General features: G+C 40.8%; 2 protein-coding genes and 1 long non-coding RNA gene across 3 annotated transcripts in view; 2 read left to right on the top strand and 1 right to left on the bottom strand.

Moving 5' to 3' along the window:
• Positions 1–56: 56 nt before the first annotated feature.
• On the bottom strand, positions 57–14,635 carry thoc6 (THO complex 6). Its single transcript, XM_034189972.1, has 13 exons — positions 14,577–14,635; positions 14,038–14,129; positions 13,885–13,949; positions 9,692–9,795; positions 9,401–9,438; positions 8,133–8,181; positions 7,672–7,743; positions 7,239–7,341; positions 5,902–5,951; positions 5,757–5,819; positions 5,271–5,381; positions 4,374–4,502; positions 57–196 (listed from the first exon to the last, which is right to left on the bottom strand). Exons 1-13 carry the CDS (start codon positions 14,589–14,591, stop codon positions 116–118), a joined length of 972 nt encoding a protein of 323 aa, XP_034045863.1. The 5' UTR covers positions 14,592–14,635; the 3' UTR covers positions 57–115.
• On the top strand, positions 4,971–5,368 carry LOC117527572. Its single transcript, XR_004565563.1, has 2 exons — positions 4,971–5,039; positions 5,077–5,368. It is a non-coding gene; the product is annotated as an uncharacterized LOC117527572 (long non-coding RNA).
• Positions 14,636–19,749: 5,114 nt separating the features above from the next.
• si:dkey-89b17.4 (zinc finger protein 646) overlaps positions 19,750–20,128 on the top strand; it is a 98,516-nt gene continuing 98,137 nt past the window's right edge. The window contains 1 exon segment of the mRNA XM_034189459.1: positions 19,750–19,918. The gene's annotated coding sequence lies outside the window, so the exon portion shown is untranslated.

Here is a 20,128-nt window from a genome sequence, read left to right as displayed (position 1 = left end):
TCAGCCAATCAGTGACTGATGTTCAGGTTTAGGAAAGAACAACTCTGTCGCAGTGATTAATGAAAAAGCATTTTATTGCAATAAAAAGTGTGCACTTTTAAAGTGATTTATTCAGTCAGAAGCTGAATGAAAAGGCTCTGTACGACAGGTTGGTGAATACATCGATACGATCACTGCTGCCTCCTACTGTCAGAACCTGAAAAAGCAAAAACATGTTAAATTGTTTTTCCCCTCCCATTGTGCCTTAATTGAGAGAGTGGCGTCAACTGAGAACATGGTGCCATTTTGGTTCCAAGTGCGCTGAACTACTGAATGAACCTTTTTTTAAAATCATTTAACCACATACAGCAACACATCCAGGTACAGATACTATCAAAAATAAATATAAAAATTAGTTAAGATATCAAATTTACATAAATTCACAATGTATGATGATTTATTTAATGAATTTAAAGCCTGATTTATGCTTCTGCAGCTCTGTAACTCATGTCACAATAACGTGCATGACAGTTTTAAAGTTCTCCGTTGCTGGATTATACTTGATTCTGGATTAATTTGACCCTCAAGCTTTTCTTTATACAATCATCACCTCCAAATCAAAGGGAAGCTGTATGTTTTCCTCTTTTACCAACTTTGTGCTGTAAATGTGTGGACTTTTCTGGTCCATTTGTAATCACCATGCGCACTGCAAAAACTATTAAAATATGATGGCAGAGGAAGCAGTGAAAGCAGAAAAGTGTTTTGACGTTTGTGTCTGAGTCTTAGCACAGTTTGAAAAAAATAAACGGTTGGCCTTATAATCACAGAAATTACTCCGGTCCCACTTTACTCAAATTGGCAAGTGTCAGAGCTGAACTTTAATTTGTACCTCTGTTACTTTGCACATCCAGACTGCTCGGGGTTTTTAATGGAAATACATTGCAATCAGATGGGACATTTTATCCATTTTGAGCAAAAATCCGTTGTACAAATCCATTATATACAGTGTTTATTACATGGAAAACAATGCAAAAATGCTGCGAATATCCGGTATATACAATGACAGTTTAGGTGAATTTTACTGTACATGGGACTGAACAATAAATTTACCTTGCAAAGCTTTGACGTTCACGGTGGCTTAGTGGTAAGCACTGTTGCCTCACAGCGAGAAGGTCATGGGTTGAATTCCCACCTGTGGCCTTTCTGTGTGGAGTTTGTATGTTCTCCCCATGTTTGCGTGGGTTTCCTCTGGATGCTCCGGTTTCCTCCCACATCCAAAGACATGCAGGTTAGGTGGATTGGAATCTTTAAATTGTCCATAGGTGTGTGCGTGGGTGTGAATGTGTTTGTATATCTGTTTGTGGCCCTGCGACAGACTGGCGTCCTGTCCTGGGTGTACCCCGCCTCGCGCTCTATAACTGCTGGGATAGGCTCCAGCTCCCCGCAACCCTTGATTGGACTAAGCGGTTGAAGATGAGTGTGTGTGTGTGTGTGTGTGTGTGTGTGTGTGTGTGTGTGTGTGTGTGTGTGTGAGAGAGAGAGAGCTTTGACAATGATGTCAGCTTCCATCCCACACAGCTGACTTTATTTTCCCGAATTTTTCTTCTGTTCAGATCTGAATAGAATCTACATCTTGAAGCCCTTGCTTGGTCTATTTGTGCATCCAAATGCACAACAATCTGGCATTTTCAGCGAATAAATAAATAAAATAGGTGGATTTTCATGCAGACAGATTAACAGCGAATGCTATTTTGGAACCAAGATGGCACCAGGAGCTGCGTGACTTTTTTTTTTTTTTTTTCCCTCCTACTCATCATGTCGCCACTCTCTCAATTAAGGCACCCTAGTCTGGAGGACCTCACCCAGAGATCTTTCAAATATTACATACAAATTGATCCGTTGCAAGTCATAAGCTAAATTAGAAATATTTCTCAGTCCCTGTTTTCTTCTTCTTCTTTTTTTTTGTTGCTCAGTCTAGTCGTAAAAAAAGCATATTGTCGTGATGATGGGCTGATAATACAGTCTGTCAGATCCATTAGTATACAGTATTACCACTACTTCATAAATCCACATATTTGCATTGACTTGTTTTTGTTCTACCTCTCTTCATTTATCCAAACATTTCACTTTTACCAAACTATTTGTGTCTTAACATGAATAAAATTAACATTTGACAGTAAAGCTGCACCTGCCGTTTATTAACAGTCACCAATATGACTTTCAGTTCTCAGCAACACGGATTTGGGTTTAAATATTTGTTCACTTATAAAAATGGGAACAGTCATGACACGAATTTTTCCACCCAGTGCTGACGTCGGTGTATCTGGGCTGCTTAAAATGCAAAATGTCGTGCAAAACGTGGCATACACATTTTACACAATATCTGACTTCTAGGAGCATCGTAAATGTTTATCTATTTTTCTATATGAATATTTCATGCTCATGTAACAGAAGTCATAAAATGCAGATTTTGCATGTTAGGTCAAAACAAACATGTAGTTTACATGTAGACGGCGTGAAGTAAATTCATCCCAATGGTAGATTTTTTTTATGGATTTGTGTCAAATAACACGATGGAGAATACTGCTGCCTGTGTCGTCAACAATACCATGACACAGATGTGCAATTTGTAAAAGACTTACTGGAGGTGAAAATTTTTCCTCAGTATGATGATTTAAAAAGTAAATAAGTTGCTGTTCTGTTCCTTCTTCTATAACCAGGCCCACCTAAATTTATTCTTGATGGAACTGTCACACTTTAAATCATCTTGCCATTGCAGAACAACGTTTGCTTTTCAGTTCCAACACAACGTGGTTGTTTTCACAACGCCACAGACATCCTGGTAAGATTTGTAATGTCGTCTGGCTTGGTACTTTGGTGAGGGCGGTCGCATCTCCTCTCTCCTCTCGTGTTTTTCTATCTCTGCTCCAACCTTCAAAAGTCCCAACTTCACCAGACTGAATTATTCATGCTATATTTGGAATAACCATGAAATTGATCAGCTGGTCTCTCAACGCTATTGACACCATTTTTTCAACAAGTAAATCAGGGTTGGGAGACCCTGCGTGCCCAGATGGAACCTATCCTGCGGGCTATGTTCTCGACACCTGGGAGAAGTGGCACGTTGCGTGCTTGGCACCACTCTCTCTGAAAGACATCAAATATTTATTCTTATTTGCTTTGATGGTAGGAGGGCTGGGACTGATTGAGTTATGCGCTGCCCTGACCTATTGGAAAATTGGCAAGACGGCTGCTACCAGAACCACAGCCCCACATCTGTCTGTCATGATGCAGCAGCAGTACAATCTCAGACTGCGTTAGCTTTTGAACTCAAACGCAATTTGGAAAACATCTTGGAGCAAATATCTGCCTTGCAAAGGAAGATGTTGGAGACCAGGGAATATTCATAAATTAGATTCCGACAGTCAGAGGAGCCGCAAATGGAATTTCTGTCTCTCTGCCTAATCCAAAACCTGGCAGCCTTATCAGCTACCGAAGGTCAAAACGCCCCGCTTGTTTTCCTCCAGAAGGATTTCAATGGCCTTGGTGAAGCATTCAGCTCCCTTCTTATCTGCCCTCCCTTACAGCCTGCTGTTGTCAAGGCAACTCCAGACTTTATGCACACACAGACAGAGACTGATACGCCCTCATCTGCACACATGAAGCACGCCTCAACCCCCCCACCCCCTTGTGTTTTTCTACCTACACCCCCAACCCCGGCCTCCGCTCTGCCAATCCCAGGAGGCAGTGCGGCAGCGCCCCCACCCCCCGAGCCCTGATCGCCCGTGCGGCGGAAATGCTGGTGCAGCCCCAGCACACTCATTGCCTCAATTCAGATGACGGACTGTTTCAATGCTTGTACATAGACAAATCTAATGCCTATGTGCGGTTGTTTTAATTCTGATTTGTGCCATTATTACATTCAACTAGTAATAATTGTGGATCAATTGCTGTATTTTTGTTTGAGGTAATTGGGTGTGAAGATGAATTGCCCTTTTAGGGATCAATAAAGTTGTTTGAATCTTAAGTCTCTCATTGGCTCTTGCCTGTCCGATCAGCAGTTCCTGATAAATGGGATTGCGCATTAAATTCATTTTTCAGTCGTGGATGTTTGGGATGAAGAAGACGTGATATTGCGAGACTTCATATCCACTACGGCGTCTCAACGGAGACATTTCCAATCCATTTTTACAAACAATACATTGCATGAAATCTGACCCGGACCACTCTGGAAAACTGGAAAAGGAAAATGTTGACAGGGATGGAAAAAAAAAAAAGCAGACTTCTGGGACTCCCATCACTGGATTCAGGACCCTGTGATCTGGATCAGATGTCCAGTGTTGCGTTCAAGGTAAACTAAACAGTTTATGAGTGTGATGCGGTCAGAGTCTCACCCGGTGTTCAGGGCTGCTGCTGTTTATCTCCAGTGTGTTGAGGGACTGAGGCGTGCACGGGATCTGAGCTTTGACCTCCCCTCCCAGCAGGCAGTGAGACACAAATGGGCCTTCACCCACAGCCAGGATCTGGACACAGAACCACAGCCCCTGAATGCATCGTCGTGCAGTGCAGACAACTCGACTTCATCCACATTTACACTCAAACCTGAGTTTCAATCATTCACCTCAAGAAGACAAGTTCACAGATTCATTACTTCAGTTCACTGATTCATGTTCAGCAGCCAGCAGAGGGCAGTGTTTAAAGAATGTCAGTTGAAACATGTTTATGACGACATATCAAATATGAGCTGTTTGTGAGATCTAGCTCTGGATGGACGGATACATATGAAGTTGAATTAATTTCAAACTGAAATCAGAAACTTTGAGCTTTTCTGCTTCATTTGATGAAATAAGAAATAAATGATCTTGAATCAGGCCTTTCCTAGACCACAGACCATCTGTCCACTGAAGGTGACAGCCTGTCCATTGAATGTCACACATTGTCCTCTGAAGGTCACAGTCTCCTCTGAAGATCACATTTTGTCCTCTGAAGGTCAATCTGTCCTCTAAAGGTCGCAGTCTGTCCTCTGAAGATCACAATATGTCCTCTGAATGTCACAATGTGTCCCCTGAAGATCACAGTCTGTCCCCTGAAGGTTAGGCTGTCCCCTGAAGGTCACATTCTGTCCCCTGAAGGTCACATTCTGTCCCCTGAAGGTCACATTCTGTCCCCTGAAGGTCACAGTCCATCAATTGCTCTTTCCACAGAGACATGGAGTATCACATGACCTCTGGCGCCCTCTGTTGGTGAAGACAGTAACAGCGGGTGATCTAAAGCGTGCTCTTAGCTCGCACCATGTCCTGGTGGAAGGCAGCTCGTCTCTGGCATCCAGTCAGAGGGAAGACAGAGGTTGGAGACATGGAACGAAGATGCCACAGAGATAGAGAGGGACCTCCACCACACAGCTGAAAAACAAGAGACACTCCGTGACCCTTGACCTCACGTCAGCTGCTAGGGGTCATATTTTTAAAAATTCTTTTGTGATTTGACATTTTCATGTTGTGTCCGTCTGTTTCAGACACTCTGGGATTTTCATCAGAACGTCAGCGTGGAACAGATCCTGATCCAGATCTGCACCGACTGAGAAACACATCACGAACACTCCATCAAGAACTAATTAGAAGATTAAAACCAAAGCGTCGGGTTCTTCTTGATGAGAATGACAACAGGTAAAAACGGATCTAAACCTTCACCTTCAGAATCTGATGGACCTCTTCTCTGGTTCAGAAGAATACTTTTTCCCTACAGCACTTGAAGGCATCAAGTTGATGGTCTCTTACCATCCAGTCCGAGTCGGTGGTCAAACAGCTGATCCACTTCCCAAACTGAGGCCGAGCACAGCTCTGACACACACAGACACATACATACATGAGTATAAAGTGATGTCACAGCAGCACAGTGTGCACCGTATCTGTGACCTCTGACCTCGTACTTGTAGACCTCAATGCAATGGACAGACTGACCCATCCTGCAGTCTGCAGACAGGAAACAAGAAAAATACGATCTGGTTTTTGACAGAAACTGAAGGTCCTGAAAGATGGAGCTTTTGAATGAATGAATGAATTTATTTATTTATTTATTCGACACAGTTCGACAACAAAAAAAACTCATAACAAAACAACTTTACAAAGATCCCGTGTGGCCGAAAGGGTGAGGGCAGAAGCAAAGCTTATAAATGCCCACCCCTTATACTAAAAATAAAAATTATATACACACATTTATACAAGCATGCAACCATGAACACAATTTTCAGAATACTACCAGACAAATACTGTCACACAACCCACAATCTCAGAAGCAATAACAAAAACAATAAACCCAAGTCTTCAATTATTACAAGAAATGTTATAATTCTTGTAATGCCTTTTCATCATGTTGTCACAAACAAATGGTCTAAAGTTTAAACCACAATAAGAGAAAATGTGTTAAAGGCTCTCAGTCACTTCCTGCTGTGTCTTAGACACTACCAGTTCATTTTGGTTCCCAGTGAAAACATCACAGTTCACGGGCTTCATGTCTCTTATTCCGATGATTCTTATCCGCGTCTCTTATTCCGATGATTCTTATCCGCGTCTCTTATTCCGATGATTCTTATCCGCGTCTCTTATTCCGATGATTCTTATCCGCGTCTCTTATTCCGATGATTCTTATCCGCGTCTCTTATTCCGATGATTCTTATCAGCGTCTCTTATTCCGATGATTCTTTTCAGCGTCTCTTATTCCGACGATTCTTTTCAGCGTCTCTTATTCCGACGATTCTTTTCAGCGTCTCTTATTCCGACGATTCTTATCACCGTCTCTTATTACGACGATTCTTATCACCGTCTCTTATTACGATGATTCTTATCACCGTCTCGCATTATGACGATTCTTATCTGCGTCTCGCATTATGACGATTCTTATCTGCGTCTCGCATTATGATTTACATAATCTTTGGTTCTGTGTGTTAGTAAACACAGTCCACGTGTATCTTTGTTAACAATGAGAGTGGAGGTTCGATCTCATACATATGCAAAAAACATTCAAATAAGGAGGACACTAAAACCACACAGCAGTATGAAGCAGATGTGGTTATATTTCCAGGAGAAAACACTCATCCATGTATAATTAATAGCACTGGAATTATTTGGGAACCTTTAAAGAAGAAAGAACACGATTGCTTTGATTCCGTTTGCGTTTTTTCATAGTTCTACTGGTTCAGATTGGGTTCAGGTGGGATTTTGGCTTGGTCCATCAGATTAGGACTGAATGGACAAACTCACCCCAGATCCTGACAGCGCCATCCTCGCTGCCAGACAGGATCTCAGCCTCCCTGTCCCTCACACTCAAACAGTGGATGTAGTCCAAATGACCCTGAAGGACCGACTAGGAGAAAAGACGACAGTTAGCAAGACATCAGCCAAAGATCAGGATCAGTCCCAAGTCTGATGGTCCCCTTAGGATCACCATCAGTTCTGAATCTGAGTTTAAGTTGGATGCTGGTTGGCTGTGTACTTTGTTGTAAGCTGGATGCTGACAAACTACACAGCTGTGTAGTTTGTGATGCTGATTGAGATGGTGTTGTTTTTAATAAATGAATGGCTTTTTAACATTTAGGGCTCCCTATTAGCAGTACGAGTGAACTATTCATACATGCGCTATGAGGTAAAACTGTTCTAGAACTGAAATGACGTTAATGTTTGATTCTCTATGAACCTTAAAGATGCCGTTTTCGAGGTCCATGATGTGGATGTTGTTGTCACCTCCACCAATTGCAAGACTGTTGTCCTGAAACACAAAAATCTTTTATTAACTCAAACACTGGTGCACACAGTCAATGACCCATATTACACCCTTCCCAAATTAGAAAAAAAAAAGCTATCAGACAGTTTATGAAGAAATTGTCTTTAAGTGCTCAAAATGGCTATTTTCGGCATAAAAATTGCAGCTACAACTACGACGGACGTTGCGCCATGACGTAGGGTTAGCCCGGTAACCCCTTAAGTACAATTAAGTAAAAAAAAAGAAAGAAAAAAAAACATACATACACACACACATATATATATATATACATATATATAAAAACCAGAAACAGAAGAGACAGAACGTGGGCGGTCCAGTTTCCTGGGAACAGACTGTCAACAATAAGGAAGGCATTTTTTTATGACATCACTCACTCTCGCATTGATGGTCATGGCGTTGATCTCTGGGATCTCCAGACTGGACCTGAAGAAAAACAGCATATGTTCAGAACTCCTTTATAAGGGACAAGACACTGCTTTGTGTGTAGAACCCAAAAACTTTAACACGTTGTTCATGCACCTTTAATTACTTTTAACTTTGGTAAGAGGGTCATGAATCACCACCCCTTTAAATTTATGATATTATGAGTATTCATGTCTTTGAAATATGTTCGGTAATTGATTATTATCACAAACACATTAATAGCACAGCAAAAAAATTCCAGTTTACTACGACTGAAATGCTTTGTGGGCAACAATATTTCTGCTCCAAACAGCCAGTTACAGATTCAACAAAAATCAACACAATCTGGGGCATTGAATCTGAAGACGAAGGGGCGGGAACATAATGACATGACACAGAAACGTGGTTCCGCACACACGCTGCATTCAGGGGTGTCTGACTTTCCATTTTCAAAGTCGGAAAGGTGTAAAGCATTGAGAGCTCAGTGCTTCTGTCTTATTTTTATTAAGAATAATTAATTTCAGAAGCCAACTTTGCTGAAAAATGTGACATGCAAAATCCACGTCAATCTGACAAAAGATGGGAAATTCTGAAGTGCAAATGATGCAACGGAGACATGCACATCCAAAACACGTAAAAGGCGTGCTGGATCAAGAAAAACTGTACCAAAAATTGAAACCGAATGATCCGCACAACCACAGTGCTCCCATACAAAAAAGGCTTTATTTAACAAAACGTAACGTTTTGGGCAAAGTGCCCTTCGTCAGACCATCCCACTTGTCTGACGAAGCGTTACGTTTTGTTAAATAAAGCCTTTTTGTATGGGAGCGCTGTGGTTATCCGGATCATTTGGTTTCTAAATTCTGAAGTGCAGCCAAAAACAACTGGAATTCTTTAGTTTTCAACAAATTTCACCACTAATCCAAACTTCAAAGGGAACTTCGCCTCCTTCAAACAGACATCAATAACATGTCAAACTAAACAATGTGGAAAACCTGATGAGTTATTAAAATTTATTTTGAGTAAAACTTGTTTCATGAGATCTCTCTTTTTTTTAACACAGTGTCGTCTGTTTAGTTTGTTTTCCTGAAACATTTTTCACAACAAATTAATTATTGGTTTGTATGTTTGTTTTGGTGTTTCAGTGTCTAGATTTGGCTTTTTGTTGCCTGTTCATAAGAAGCCTTTTAAGGTCGCCCAAATTCATGTTTAGATGTCTTCACAAAAGTGTGTTTCTTACTTGTAATGTGGTCGTCTTGTCCACACGGGTTTGGTATTCTGAAGGTAAAATACAACAATAATCAGACAAACATCCACAGAAAATCCCCGTGGAGGAGGGTGTGATCCAATCAGAGGTTCTGCAGGACCTCAAACCTACAGGTTCTGGTAGTGTCGTATTAACAAGAATACAAAAACTAATAGGATTTAAAGTTTCAATCTGACACAAACGCTTTAGTCCACATCATCAGAAAAGAACCAGGAAGTTAGTACAGCCATGAGTTTTAACGAATGTCCATCCTCTCCTGCGTACCTTCTTGATAAGTTCGGCCCAGCTCCAGGCGCTAATCTCTCCGTTCCCAGCACTCAACAGGTGGGAGTTGGTGGACAGAAGACAGAAGACCGGACCTTCATGAGCTGACACACACAAAGACCATCAGCCCATTTGATTCTCGTTCATGTGGGTCAAAAAACAGGAAACCCATCTTTCCATCATTATTCATTCATATCGGAGTCCATATTTCAGCCAACACTGCGGGAGGAACACTGCCCAGACTAGAAGAAAAACTTCCTCCTTGCAATTCTGAAATCAGACCCACTGGTCTTCTTTCACAGTGCACTTTTCTTCCATCTTATGGCTCTCCAAACAAATATACTGATGAAAAAGATTTGTTAATGTCCGGAGATGCAGACTCCTCATCAGCATTGCTGCTGATGGACTTAAGTTCTGCCTTTAATGCAGTTGATCTCTGTATTTTTTGGGGTGGATTGAGGACTATTTTGGTATTTCTGGGTAGGTGCTTATTTGTCAGCCTGATTGCAATGTGTTTATTATAATGGCACAACATCTGAATTCTCAATTTTAAAATATGGGGTACCTCAGGGTTCTGGTCTAGGCAAAATGCTGTTCTTTATTTACGTAGCACATCTTGGTCAGATTATACAGATTCATGGGATTCATTTCCACTGTTATGCTGACATGCTAAATAATATTGCCCCAAACACACACACACACACCCCCCAACCCCCCGCTTGCAAATTCATGTTGCAACTAAAAGATTAAATTCAAGTATGTTTTCATTACCACTGAATGCTTCCATCACTCCCTAAATAACCCAAATGAAGCCCAAAGAGGATTATAGCTCTCAGAAGAGGAAACCGGGATTCTTGTCTGCATGTACAGACAGCCAGGTAAAGTATCTGGACATTGACAGCTTTTGTAATTTTGCAAAATCCAACAATTAATCAACAATTGACTATTAAATTAATCTTCAACTGTTTTGAAAATTGATTAATCAATTTTAGGTTTTTTGCAGAGCAGGTAGCTCAGTGGATAAGGAGCTGGCCTGCCAATATGTTGACCTGGGTTTAAATCCCACTCATGTCACATGTCTGTGTCCTTGGGCAAGACATGTAATTTACATTTTTTTCAGTCCATCCAACTATAAATGGGTATCAGACTTGGCTAGAGAAGTAAATGTGAGACATTACTGTAAAGAGATTTGACAATCTGCTCAATGAAAAGTGCCACAGAAATGTCATCCTTCTACAGTTTTAATTTTGCACATCCAAGACCACTGGTGTCAACCCAGGTCAGATAGAGGTGGAATCATTCACTAGACTGTTCAGTCTAGTTTTATCTCCTAAGTGCAGATTTAATCTGGAATACTGAGCTACAACAGCTTTGTGGTCAGAGTACCCAACTTGGGCACTTCTATAAACCTTCTAGGTCTGCACAAGTCTCCAGCATCTTCCTACATGAATATACAACCCCTGGCAAAAATTATGGAATCACCGGCCTCAGAGGATGTTCATTCAGTTGTTTAATTTTGTAGAAAAAAAGCAGATCACAGACATGACACAAAACTAAAGTCAATTGAAATGGCAACTTTCTGGCTTTAAGAAACACTATAAGAAATCAAGAAAAAAAGATTGTGGCAGTCAGTAACGGTTACTTTTTTTAGACCAAGCAGAGGAAAAAAATATGGAATCACTCAATTGAGGAAAAAATTATGGAATCACCCTGTAAATTTTCATCCCCCAAATTAACACCTGCATCAAATCAGATCTACTCATTGACATTGACCCTATGTGTCTTTTTGCAAGGAATGTTTTTGCAGTTTTTGCTCTATGGCAAGATGCATTATCATCTTGAAAAATGATTTCATCATCCCCAAACATCCTTTCAATTGTCCAAAATATCAACATAAACTTGTGCATTTATTGATGATGTAATGACAGCCATCTCCCCAGTGCCTTTACCTGACATGCAGCCCCATATCATCAATGACTGTGGAAATTTACATGTTCTCTTCAGGCAGTCATCTTTATAAATCTCATTGGAAAGGCACCAAACAAAAGTTCCAGCATCATCACCTTGCCCAATGCAGATTTGAGATTCATCACTGAATGACTTTCATCCAGTCATCCACAGTCCACAATTGCTTTTCCTTAGCCCATTGTAACCTTGTTTTTTTCTGTTTAGGTGTTAATGATGCCTTTCGTTTAGCTTTTCTGTATGTAAATCCCATTTCCTTTAGGCGGTTTCTTACAGTTCGGTCACAGACGTTGACTCCAGTTTCCTCCCATTCGTTCATCATTTGTTTTGTTGTACATTTTTCAATTTTTGAGACATATTGCTTTAAGTTTTCTGTCTTTGATGTCTTCCTTGGTCTACCAGTATGTTTGCCTTTAACAACCTTCCCATGTTGTTTGTATTTGGTCCAGAGTTTAGACACAGCTGACTGTGAACAACCAACATCTTTTGCAACATTGCGTGATGATTTACTCTCTTTTAAGAGTTTGATAATCCTCTCCTTTGTTTCAATTGACATCTCTCGTGTTGGAGCCATGATTCATGCCAGTCCACTTGGTGCAACAGCTCTCCAAGGTGTGTTCACTCCTTTTTAGATGCAGACTAACGAGCAGATCTGATATGTTGCAGGTGTTAGTTTTGGGGATGAAAATTTACAGGGTGATTCCATAATTCTTTCCTCAGAATTGAGTGATTGCTTTTTTTTTTCCTCTGCTTGGTCTAAAAAAGTAACCGTTACTGACTGCCACAATCTTTTTTTCTTGATTTCTTATAGTGTTTCTTAAAGCCAGAAAGTTGCCATTTGAAATGACTTTAGTTTTGTGTCATGTCTGTGATCTGCTTTTTTTCTACAAAATTAAACAACTGAATGAACATCCTCCGAGGCCGGTGATTCCATAATTTTTGCCAGGGGTTGTAATTAATCTCCTTAGCAGCACCGGTGCCTCTCTGGAAACTGAAAACAGGATGCAGCAGTGTGTAGCCCTTGAAGTTTTGCAAAGTCAAGAAGCACTGAGCCATTTTCACCACAGTTACCAGATCCAATGGGACAAATAGTCATTTCAATTCAATTTATTTATATAGAGCCAAATCACAGTCACCCAAAGACATTTCACATGGATAAGGTCTAACTTTAACAATCCCTCTAAGCAAGCAAATAGGTAACAGTGGTAAAGAAAAATTCCCTGTGGCGTTTTTTTTAGGAAGAAACCTCAAGGAGACCAGACTCAGAGGGGTGACCTACTGCATAGGTCATTTTCACAAGACAAAACCTTCCATGCAAATTAATTAACCTACTCTGTTGACATGGAACACACAGTGGTCTCTATCCTGTGTGTTGGTTGAACATATCAGAGAGACACTGTAGGTAAGATGGTTTGGAGACAAAATCAGAGAGGTGACACTGAGATGGTTTGAATATGTGAAGAGGAGGGACCCAAGGTATACAGGGAGGATGCTGAGGATGAAGCCACCAGGCAGGAGGAGAAGATGGAGTCCAAAAAGGAGGTTTATGGACGTGCTGAGGGAGGACATGCAGGTGGCTGGTGTGACAGAGGAAGAAACAGAGGACAGGGTGAGAAAAGAGACAGATGATCTGCTGTGGAGATTCCAACAGGAGCAGCCGAAAGATGAAAAAGATCCCGTGGGTTGGCTGATATATTAATTATTAATTTTTTTATAAGCTTTCTAAAACCTAAGTACGAACACCCAACACGGTGCGGTGTTCGTACTAGGGCTAGTTCGTAATAAGGCTAGTGGCCGGTGATCACCTTAGTATTTCTCTGTTTTTCTTGTTGTTTAATGCTGGCAAATTATACAGTATTTCTTGTCTTTCTGATGCCTGATTCTGTTTTTTCTCTCTGTTTAAGGTGCAGTTCCATCCAGAGATGGGAGTTGTATTTGTGTTGGCGACCCTCCTGTCCTGTGCGCCAACAGCATTTCTTGTATATTCGTCCGTGAACTGTTCTGTAATTTATGTTTGTAGCATGGCCCAAGCAGAGGGTCACCCCTTTGAGTCTGGTCTGCTTGAGGTTTCTTCCTCAGAGGGAGTTTTTCCTTACCACTGTTGCTCTGGGGGTTGGTAAGGTTAGACCTTACCTGTGTGAAGCGCTTTGAGGCAACTCTGTTGTGATTTGGCACTATGTAAATGAAAATAAATTGAAAATTGAATAAAGGCTTTGGACAGAACTGACCTGTGAAGGTCAAGACCGGTTTCTGGCTCAGTCCACTTGCATCTGGGTTCAGAGCTAAAGAGAGGCTGGAACATGATATCACAACACTTTGAGTTTGATCAAACACTCTGTATGACATCACTTTTGTTACTGAGGGTTGTTTGTGTATCTGACCTGAACACGGCGATCTCGCCGTAGTTGTTGCTCGCGGCCAAGAAACGACCACAGGGTGAAAAACTCTGGGAGAAAACAGACATGTGGAGGAGCTGCAAAAGACGAAAAACAGAACAGCAGCACTGGGAGTTTACTGTTTTAGCCCTAACAAAGAAACAGTAAAAGAGACAGTGACAATCTAACGAGGTATATTTAGCCAAAATGATTCTAATAATGTTTTAACTTTATAAAACATCAGATTTTACTTCAGGTCAGACTAAGTACAAATTTAATACAATTTGTCACAAAACACAAAATAAAAAAAACAAACGTATAAATTTGTGACATTAAAGTGAAGCAAAACCTTCAGATTATTTATTATTAGAAAGTGTTTAAACCCATTCAAAATGTTTTTGTGTTGGTTAAGAAAATGAATGGATAAACAAATTTACAAAAAACGTGAACTAAGAACAGAATCTTTTTAAGTATTTTTTTTCCCCTTTTTTTTAGTCTAAAATGTATTTTTCTTGATGACTTTGTCACAAATTGTAAAAGCTCACCGCGACTGGACCCATTGTGTATTTTCACTTCATCCCAGCTCACAGGCGAGGAAATATGATGTAGGTATATGATGTAGGTATAACACGCAAAGGAACATGGGAAATGTAGTCCTGAATCGACAACGCTGTTATTGTGGAACGCTGTTCACGAAAGCAGCGGACTTTCTGAACCTGCGTTGCCCTCTCAGTGGTTCATCCTGAACAGACCAGATTAATCTGATGCTTCCTCAATATTCCTCAATAAATGTTCTGGTTTTCCATATGGTTCAAGAATTATGATGATCTGAACTTTACAGTCACCTCCTCTATCTCCTCCACCTCCTTAATCTTCTTAATATCCTCCACCCCTTCATTTTATCCACCTTCTTCTCCTCTTTCTTCTCTGCCCCTTCCTTAATGTCCTCATCTCCTCCATCTCCCTTACCTTCTCCTCCAACACCGTCACCTTCTCCACTTCTTCCATCTACTGAGGCATTGTGGGAAATGTAGTTGGCGTGATCAGTTTGACGTGGAGACAGAGCAGAGCAGGTGAATTTTATCCCAACAGGATGGACACATCATCAAAACAATCAACCCTTTTTTCCCATAAAGAAAACAGAAAGAGGTCATAGAAATGCAAAAATTACATTTGAAACATAATATGTACCGTACATAATGTACGATAAAGAGCAGAACATCTACGATGAATTATATTGTTCAGATGTTTGCTTTTAATGTGATTATGTGAAATGTTCATGACGTGGAAACTTAAAATCCTCCAGACAATTGAACATTTCAAATTACATTATTCCATCTTTTTAATTTTGTGTCATTCTGTATGAGAAAACCAGAGAGGAACACTGAAAAAAGAGAATAGCAGAACCAATTCAATTTCAATTTATTTTCATTTATATAGCGCCAAATCAAAACAGAGTTGCCTCAAAGCGCTTCAACCAACTTAAAAAGCTTTACAATTGGTAAAACCTGAATGAATTAAGTTGTTTGAACTTAAGTTTGTTAGTAAGATCAACTCTAGATCAACTCTAATTTACAAACTTAAGTTCAAAAAACTTGATTCATTCAGGTTTTACCAATTGTAAGGCTTTTAAAAGTTGTTTTTTTTTTTTTTTTTTTTTTTTTTCAGTGAAGAAAAAGTGATAAGAACAGAGCTGTGAGGAAGGCATGTAATCAGGCCGGGAGAAGGTTTGATGTGGCGGGGATGTGGTTTGTTCTGTTCACGTCTCTGCTTTCCAAAGTTCTTCCATCCACGGAACTTCATTAAATTTCAGTGGTCCTGCATAGAAAAGCTGTTCTGAGAAATCACCCGGCAAAGAAGTCAAAAGTCCAACTCAAAGTTTCTAACCTTTTTTTGTTTGTTTCTCTGTCTGACATGCTCAGCCTTCAAATAAAAGAAGCACAGAAGATGTTTTTAATGATCTGTGCAAAATCGTCAGACCTTCTCTAGTGCATCAGATAAGAGAATATTTACAGAGGAATCCTTAATGCAGGCACCAAATTTGGCACAAATACTCCTGAGACATTACCCTTCTGAAAAAGTAGAGTGTCCACTTGAATCTTCAACTGGCGGCCAGGTAGGGGTCAATTGAAGAAGTACACAGGGGTCATAATTTTAAAATGCTCCAATCATATTGAAAGGTATTCTATATTATTTGTCCCTTCATAAAGATGTTAATTAGGTATAGTTTGGCCCATCCATGAGTGAATTCTATTGAGTTATGGGGTAGAAAATAGCAAAAATGGTGAGAAAGGTCAATTTCAGTTTGTATAGGGGTCAAAAGTTAAAGTTGCTCCAATTTTGGTAAAAGGTTGATGCAAATTATTGGATGCATCTAAAGAATTGTAAAAAGGAATAGTTTGCACCATTTGTCATGCTTAGTTGTCATATTACAGGGTAACACGTTATATGCCATTGAATCCAATGGATGTTGACATTGTTTGACTCTTACTGTGGACACCAAACATTCAACACGGTAAAAACTATTCCATTTATTAATCCTATTAGCTCAACCAATAATTTGCATCACTTTCTACCAGAACTGGAGTAATGCTAACTTTTGACCCTTGTACAAACTGAAACTCACCTTTGTCACTATTTTTGCTATTTTGACCCCATAACTCCATAGAAATCAATCATAGATAGTCCAAACTAAAACTTTTTGGAATCTTTATGATCAGACAAATAATGTGGTATAGTTTTTAATATGAGTGCAGCATTTTACATTTCGACCCCTTCAATTGACCCCTACCTGGCTGTCTATTGAAAATTCAAGCGGACACCCTGCCTTTTCAAAAGAGTAATGTCTAAAGTGTATTTGTGCCAAATTTGGTGCTTGTATTACCATTTGAATTTATTTTTTTTCAGTTATCCACTGCACTATTCTTCCTCTTTATTTTTGCATGGAGGTGATTGACGAGCAGTGGGCTTGTGACTCCAGGATCCTCAGTTCAAATTTCCATCAGACTGCCCTCTATCCCCAAGCTGCTCTCAGTGTGCAGTTGTGACTTGCACTGCAGCCCACTGACATCTGTGTGTGTGTACGTGTGTGAATGTGAGGCATCGTTATAAAACACTTTGAGGCATGAACATGCTTCAAAAATGTAGTACATTTATTTGAAGGTTGGGTTTTACTCTGAATACATAACACTGAACCATGAGGGAAGACACACACACACACACATATTTGGAGACGGCTCACTTGGAAACTTACAAACAACATGGACAGCAAAAGGACATAAACACAGTTTGACTAACAACTGGTCAAACCATGAGGACAAACCCTCAGTTTGAGAGTGATAATGGAGACAAACAGTGATGAACACCTCATAGATGAGTTTTATAATGACTTTGTACTTCAGCTCCACTGATAGTTATAACAGTGAAGTGCAGTATTTTCTATGGTTTCATGAAAACATGCAAGAAATATGGAAGGATAAGTACGTTAGTATCAACAGTACATCTTTGCAACCTATGTTGATTTTCGCGACGTGTTTGATTCAGCTGAGCAGACTGCTTTCTGGGAAATCCTGAGAATTCATGGGATCCACAAGAAGTTACTGGACAACATAGAAAGCCTACACACGGATATTATGACAACTGTATGGAACAGAGACACACACTCCCAATTTTTTTTCGCAGTGATAACTTGTGTTCATCAGGGATGTGTTCTGGCTTTTACATTGTTCAATGCTTGAGCTTGGGAGTTGGTTAGGATTGTGTAATCCAGTAATTTAGGTGCTTTTGTTGGTGAGGAAGGTTTTACTGACCCTGGGTCCTTGGCCTTTGAGATCACAACACTTCGGAAGAGCTTATGGAGTCATGAGGTCACTAGACAGGGGTGTTTGGTGATACTGATATCTTTGCAGGAGAACAAAAGTCCAAGTCGTTGGGGTCATGGTTCTGCCTGTCTTACTGGTTATGAGACTTGGATGCTAACCAGTGACATAAGGTGATGGCTCGATTGTCTTAAGACTTTGTATCAAATGACCGGTTCCTGATGGAGACGAAACTGAGGAGTATCACTTGTATTGTGAGGGAACATCAGCTTTGACATTTTGGTTATGTGGCATGTTTCTCTGTGCATGATTCAGCACATTGGTGCCTGGACTGTTGAGGATCCCAGTAGCTGAAGAAGGCCAAGGGGATGCCCGCATTTCATCTAGCTGTGCCAAATGGATGGTTATTTTTGACATGTGGAAATGGACCGCTTGTCTGCCTGGGTGTTTGCTATCCAGAACTACAGTGGTTCGATGGCATGCCTCCATACTTGACTTGAAGCACATCAACAAGGCACCATAAAGAAAATCCCAACTTTGACCAACTCTCAAACCCTGAACAGAAGCCCTGTCCCATGAAGAAAAACCCAAGTGTGACCAACCCTCAAACCCTGGATGGAACTTTGACACTATGATGTAAAACCAGGCCAGACTCGCTTTCAAACCCTGGATTAATGCTTAGCACCATAAAGTAGAACCCAAGTCTGACACACTCTCAAACTCTGGATAGAATCTGTACCCCATGAAGTTGAACCCAGATCTAAGCCTGGATGAAAGCACTGCACCACTAAGAAGTCTGGACTTTCTTTCTTAAGTCTGGACTTTGACTTAAGAAGCACTTATTTTCAGTTTCGTATGGCTAGAATACTGGCATAGTATGTTACTATGCTTTCTACCCTTTTAAATTAATTTTATTAGGAAACAAAGTGGGCCACACCCCCAACTTAAGTCTGGGTCTTTTTGTGAAGCTTACGGCTAGTGGCCGGCGATCACTTTATTATTTCTTCTGTTTTTCTTGTTGCTAAATGCTGATAAATTATACTGTATTTGTTGTCTTTCTGCCGCCTGATTCTGTTTTTCTCTCTGTTTAAGGTGTTCCACAGCTGGGAGTGGGTGTCTTTTTTTTTTCTGCAGGCCTCCCATCTTCTCCCATCTTGTGCACCAGCATGGACTCCCAAAATTTCCTGTATAATTTCCTATATTGTGTCTGTAGCATGGCCCAAGCAGAGGGTCATCCCTTTGAGTCTGATCTGCTTGAGGTTTCTTCCTCAAATCATCAGAGGGAGTTTTTCCCCTTACCACTGTTGCCTCTGTGCTTGTTCTGGGGGTTGGTAAGGTTAGACCTTACTTGTGTGAAGTGCCTTGGGGCAACTTTGATGTGATTTGGCGCTATATAAATGAAAATAAATTTAAAAATTAAATAAGTGAAATTAAGAAAACCTTAGCTTTGGCCAACCCTCAAACCCTGGGTGGAAGCTCGGCACCATAAAGTAGAACCCAGCCCTGACCAGCCCTCAAACCTGGATGGAACTTTGACACTATGATGTAAAACCAGGCCTGACTCGCCTTCAAACCCTGGATATAACCGTAACGTAGAACCCAAGTCTGACACTCTCGAACTCTGAATAGAACCTGTACACCATGAAGTTGGACCCAGGCTTGACCAATCCTTGAATCCTAGATAGAACATCGACACCATGAAGTTGACCCCAGACCTGACTCCAGCAATCCAACCCTAGATGAAAACCTGTACAGTATGAAGCAGAACCTAAACCTGACCCGTCCTCGAACCTTGGCTAGAACCTCAACACCCTGACACAGAACCCAGGCCTGAGCAGTCCTGAACATCCTGTCCGTGTCGCTGCTGCTGCTGCATCGGCGTGTTTTGTGTCCAGTAAAATGCGCGCACGCTGACGCGCGAACAGCAGCAGGAAGTCTGCTGAGGCAGGAGGCAGACAACCAGCAAAAGTCGACGATGATTCTGAGGAAAAATCTCAGTAACCATGCCTAAGTCGTGAATCGTGCGCTTTGTGCACCTCCATGCTGCGGGTACAGAGGCCGACTGAGGGGTGAGTCGGAGGCGGAAACGTCTAAATGGAGGCTTTCGCTCATTCAGGCCGAGATCTTTGTGTAGCTCCTGGCTAGCTGCGAAGCTAATTCTCCATTAGCCGTCTTTTGTGATACTTTCTTTCTTAGAATTAAATCCCTTGTTTTGCATTTTAAAGCATTCTAAAGCTTATTCTTTTCAGATTACGTCTTTCTCCAGTCTCGTGGTGGTT

The sequence above is a fragment of the Thalassophryne amazonica genome, chromosome 16 (assembly GCF_902500255.1).
Source record: "Thalassophryne amazonica chromosome 16, fThaAma1.1, whole genome shotgun sequence".
NCBI classification, from domain to species: Eukaryota; Metazoa; Chordata; class Actinopteri; order Batrachoidiformes; family Batrachoididae; genus Thalassophryne; species Thalassophryne amazonica.
Note: the sequence above shows the minus strand (reverse complement) of the source record. Positions and strands in the feature narration are given on the sequence as shown.

Bases quoted from the DNA above. Each gene is read 5' to 3' on its own strand.
- thoc6 (XM_034189972.1), bottom strand. The intron at 8,182-9,400 runs GTAAGAAACACA...GTTTTTCTTCAG, and splicing joins ACAAGACGACCACATTACAA to GTCCAGTCTGGAGATCCCAG. The intron at 5,382-5,756 runs GTAAGAGACCAT...CTTGTTTTTCAG, and splicing joins CCACCGACTCGGACTGGATG to CTGTGTGGTGGAGGTCCCTC.